Raw genomic sequence first — 5,465 nt, 5'->3', positions numbered from 1 at the left:
TACATAACTACAAACACTATAGATTTTAAAATAGTAAAAGGGAGATATGAGCCAGATGTTATAATGAATTAGGCAATTTGAATGACTTATCAAAATATCCGAAGCTTACCAAATACACAAATCTGAATACATATTCTGAATAGAGTTAGGTTTGTTTTTAAAAAAAATGGACATAAAATTTAAAACTTTCCTATCAAAAAATTTTTCTGAAATTTCACTGGTAAATTATAGCAAATCTTTACAAAAAATAAAAATGAAAAATGAGCCCATACAAACCATCTCATACTCTGGAGAATAAAAACAAAGAAACATTTTATGGCTTCCTTCATATAGTAAAAAAAAACCCTAACACCAATGTTTGAAAACAGAATTGTAAGAATTAAATGAACAAAGATGTAAGACACTAAATAAAATATTTTTACAGACTATATTCAACACACTTGCAGAGATTTCACAAAAAAAGGTAAGTTACAGAAACAAAATTTTGTTTCATCATTTGAAAATCATTACATGTAAGTCACAAAATTAACTTGACAAAACTGTCAATTCAACAAGGCAGAATATATACCTAATAAATGATGAAATATGGATAGTTTCTCTTTCTGATACAATCTCAAAGTAAATGTACAGTTCTCATTATTTTTCAGATGATATCCAAATAGTGATATTTTCTTGCAAACTATTAGAACTCAGATATAATGAAAACAATGATTATCTCATGAAATATAATGAGATTGAGGTTGGGCTGACATCTGAAATTTCTGGGCTTTATGTATTTATCACAGATGGGAGATGACATCCTAAGTCTTCCCTAGATGTCCTGATATGACCTGTCAAGAAAACAAGCAAAAAAGAGCTCAATATAAGAGATGTGTGTACATCCATATTCGTAGTGACATAATTCACAATAGTCAATGGTAGAGGAACCCAGGAGTCTAGTAGTAGATACATGGGGAAAGGCACGTTGTGCCAATACAGTGGAATATTACTCAACCTTGAGATGAAAGGAAATTCTGATGTATGCTGCAACATACATAAACCATGTGGCCAAACTGCTAAATACAATAAACCTGTCACAAAATGACAAATACTGCATGATTCCAATTATAAGACTTGAAGAAGGTAGTCAAATTGGTAGAGATGGAAAGTGGAAGGGCCACCAACCAGTAGGGAGGAAGGGAACAGAGAAGAGTTTTTAGGTGGAAAGTGAATTTCCATTTTGCAAGATGAAAAAGATTGGGGATGTGGATGATGGTGACAGATGCACAGAATCTGAATGCATTTAACACACTTAAAAATGGTAAAGATATTAAATCGTAGTATGTGTCATTTGCCACATTTTTATATTAGCTCCATGCAGGAGATGGAGTTAAGAAGAAAGGTCTGGTGGAAAGTGGAGGTTGACATAGTCTAAATAGACACAGGGTAGGAAGAGTGGGAGAGTGGACAGCAAAGGAAGAGTAAGGAAATAGAAACTCACCTGCGTCTCCAGAACCATAACGCAAGGCCCAGCAGGAAGATCAGCGTGGGCACTATAATTGCCAGAATGACCAGGCCAATGGGGATGGAGCGTCCTGCCGTGGGGAGGGAGGACACAGACCATCACTCTGAATCTCATGCATTCACTCCCTGGCCTCCCTGTGTCCAGCTCTGTAACCTTCATTTTCTAGAGGTCGGTTCTCCTCACCTCCCTCCCCTCTCTGACCACCACCTCTCCCCTGCTTACTTCCTCCTCTTCCCCATCCTTCCCAGGCCCATCCTCTGTGCTGGGGCACCCCCTCCCTCCACCTCCAGCTGGGCCCCAGCCCTTCCTCACCCCAGTAGAGGACGAGGTCCTGCCCTCCTAGGCTGCTGTGCTTCACCCTGCAGGCCAGGCCAGCCGCCTCCCCAGCTGCCACATCCAGGGTTGCTCGGAGGTTCCAGGTCCCATCTGCGTTGGGCAGGAAATCACCTTGCTGAGTGCCCTGCTGTTCCTGCTCACCTCGAATCCACATCACCCACACGGGCTTTGGGTAGAAGCCAGACACATGGCACACCAGCAGCACATGGCCAGGTTCAGGACTGGGACCACTGGACAGCCAGGCCTTGGGCTTCACTAGGGCAACAGGGGCAGGGAGAGTGTCACCTGCTGGTGCTGACCCAGAGCACATGGAAGCAGACTGATGTGCACATTAAGCCCCTCTGTTCCTTTGGGAATGCAATAAATCCTTGATGAAGCCCTCCTCCTCCCTGGGTGCTTGCCTACTCTGGGATTTAAGGAGAACTGAAAGGGAAAAGGCTGGACTCACCTTGTCTCTGGAGGTCCACCTTCCCTGCCTCCAAGGACGCTCAAGAGAAACCGGGGACAGGTTTTATAGAGCAGGTGCTCTATTGTGTCAAAGATGCCTTTGTAATTTGCGATTAATTCACAGACTTTCTGTGCCCTGCTGCCACCGCTTGGGGCAGGCCAACAGGTAGTATTGATGCTCAGTAAATCCAGTCCTTTTATAACCCCCTTCAAGAAACTCCCGATAGCTCCCCCAGACTGTAGCTCACAGCCTGCTATGCCCTGGAATTCAAAAGGATCTGTGCAGAAGGAAAACAGAAATAAAAGTTACTAACCAGCAAACAAGAAGAAAGCAATGTGGGGAGGACCCAGGACACAGATTCTGGGTGAGGAAAAAGTGTGGAATGTGAATCAATAAGTTATCACAGCATTTAGAGACTTTCAGAGGTAGAGCATGGGGGACACCTGCGCCTCTCCTGAATGGCACAATGATGTGGTAAAGGGGATGTGGTTATAGGGCAGAGGAGAGGCAGAGGGGGAGGAATAGTGCTATGTAGTCACCATCACAGATTTCCCAAGGGAACCAGGAGTCCACAGGGAAATGGACCTCGCTGTGTTTGAAAGGGTGAATAAGAGGAGGAACCACACTTTAGATCACTGAGACACAAGTAGGAAAATAAGGAGAAAGTATCACCAGAGACACACCAGGGGCTGGTCATGCAGCAAAGCCATTCATGTGTCAGAGAGGAGTGAGGACGCAGCCAGATCAGAGTTTGTGGAGGAGAGGAGTCGGACAGGGAGCCTGCTCTAGAGAAGTGTGTGCATGCAGCTGGGTAAAGAAGGGAGGAGGGGGAGGGACCAAGGGAGCAGAGAAGCAAGCTGGTAAGCAAGTCAAAGGAAGCCCTCAGTTCTGAGGACTGGACTCACACTCCAACTGGAGGTCACTGATTCGTTCCTGCACTTCCCTGGTAATTCCAAAGAAGTAGACTCGGAAGATCTCCTCCAGCTCTGTGACCTCCTCATCACTGAGGTTGCCCTTAGACCAGGGCTTCAGGAATATAGCAGTGCCTGTGTCACTATCCCAGCCATGAATCTGCAGATCTTCCAACCAGCCTGAGCCACGATTCAGGGTCCAGGTGCTGTTGGCAAAGGATGAGATTTGCATGACATGGAATGAGGTCGGCCCTTGGTAGGCTGTGAAGAAAACCAGAAAAGACTTAAGTGAAGGAGAGAAAATAGAGGGAAAGAAAAAACATGGATAGTGGGAAGATGCAGGAACCAAGATCCCAGGGTTTGCAGAAACTTAACACCTGACACATTTGAGAGCCCCAGGGCCTCAGGCTGCAGCCCCACCTCCAGCAGGTAGAAGAAGGCTGGAGTCAGGAGAGGGCAGGGCCTCAGAGTCCAGGTGCACCTGGGCAAGTGCAACCTGCTTTCAAACAAACCCTCTGTACCACTTTAGGTTGCTGCTTACCTTCCTGATTGTCACCACCTGAGAAGAGAACTGCTAGCAGTAGAAGTAGCGGGAGCAGCATTTCTCTGCCAGAGGACCTCTGACTCCCAGCTGGTGTTTGATCTCTCATGTCAGCAACCCTTTTTTCTCAGCACTCAGTAGTGACTTCCTCTCTTTCAACTGTCAAATTTCTTCCTCATACAAAGTGTATGTCAGAAGAGAAACGTGCCTCCCACGGCCCCGAAACTCCCCCTCCACCTCTCATTTCCCCTGCAGCCCTGAGCTCTCAGACACAGTCTCACCTCCAAGGGTTCCAGCTTCTCTCCAGGGCCTCAGCTTCTTTCAGATGAGCTCAGAAACATCCCTGTATGATTCTGAAAGGTCACTTCATATCCTTAATCCTTTATTTACATATCTGTCCATCAGAGGAGAATACTGAACAATTGATCAACTTCCAATCTTCTTTAATCTGGAATGATTCCTTCATCAGACGAACTCAGGCTCTCAGCCTCCCACTGCCTTCTCTCATTGTCATTAGCCCTTTCCAATCTAATTTCTTCTCTCCATAGGTCCTTTTCTACTACTCGGATTGCCGGTTGCATCAAAGCCAGCCTCTGTCCCAATCCTGGGGACAATGTCACTGGAGGCAACCTTTGGACTCATTGCTTGAACCAGACCTTCTAGAGTTGATTATTTTGTCCAAGATAAGTGGTCACCTTCTGCACAAACTTGACAAGTTACTAGTGTCATTCATGAGAATACAAGTATCAGCTGTCCCTGGTGCCTCAAGAGGATACTTCAGGTCATGCATCCCCTATCCCATAAGATATTTAAATGGAAGTCTTGACCCTTTATATCACACTCGTTAAAAAGGACAAAGAAAAGGACATAATGAAGTTTGCCAGATATAAGTTTACCATAAAGGAAAAAATATAATTTTGCCTATTAAATGAATAATGTTTTCCTAGCTCTGTATAAGTCCTCGCATATGAATCTCTTTTGTGCTCTCTGCAGTGAGTCCAGATTCCTGGCTGTCCTTTCACCCAGTCCTCAGGTGACGGACTATTGCTCATTTGCAATGTCTCTGGTTTCTGTCCAAAGCTTGTTTAGATGATGTGCATGTGGGGTGAGCAGCAGCAATGGGGCATTAAACAAAATTTTTGATCTTCTTCCTAATGCTTATGTGACATGGTTTCTATTATGGACATGAGATGATGCTGAATCTCCTCTCTTAATGTAGGAATAGGCTAAAGTAAAATGACTGGATCACGGGAACTGTAACCTAATGGATCCATGTTGGTTTGAATGCATGGGGCTGGGTGGTAACTGCAGGCAGGTGGGGCAGCCTGGGGGAGGTGGGTTTGGAGGCATGTCCTGGAAGGGTGCATTTCCCTGTGGCCCCTTTTCCCTTCCCTGTCTTTGCTTCCAGACTCCAGCACAAGCTGAATGGCTTTCATCCACTGGGCCCTTCCACCATGATGTGCTGCTGCCTCACTTGACCAAGAACAGTGGACTCAGTCAGGCATGGACTAAACCTCTGGAACTGTGAGCCCCAAATAAACTTTCCCTGCTCTTAGTTTTCTTCTCTGTTCTCTTGGTCATGGGAAAGCAAAGCTGACTAAAACTGTCTTTGGCCGTCCTGGGTGTGTTAGCTGATGGGGCAGCTGGCCTGTCTAGTGGAGTGAAGCTAGCAGCCCAGCAGGCCAGGACATGACCCTCTTCTGGGGTCAGGGAAATGGGAGTTGG

General features: G+C 45.6%; 1 protein-coding gene across 1 annotated transcript; it reads right to left on the bottom strand.

Annotated features, from left to right (window-relative positions):
- Positions 1–413: 413 nt before the first annotated feature.
- On the bottom strand, positions 414–3,897 carry LOC107160595 (T-cell surface glycoprotein CD1b-like). The gene is given in 7 exon segments (XM_015507265.2): positions 414–830; positions 1,481–1,574; positions 1,817–2,095; positions 2,289–2,322; positions 2,324–2,565; positions 3,194–3,460; positions 3,741–3,897. Coding segments are annotated over 7 exon segments (1,044 nt in total). The 5' UTR covers positions 3,850–3,897; the 3' UTR covers positions 414–811.
- Positions 3,898–5,465: the final 1,568 nt, after the last annotated feature.

This window comes from Marmota marmota, unplaced genomic scaffold, assembly GCF_001458135.2.
Source record: "Marmota marmota marmota unplaced genomic scaffold, marMar, whole genome shotgun sequence".
Classification (NCBI taxonomy): Eukaryota; Metazoa; Chordata; class Mammalia; order Rodentia; family Sciuridae; genus Marmota; species Marmota marmota.
This window is presented reverse-complemented; position numbering and strand designations above follow the sequence as displayed.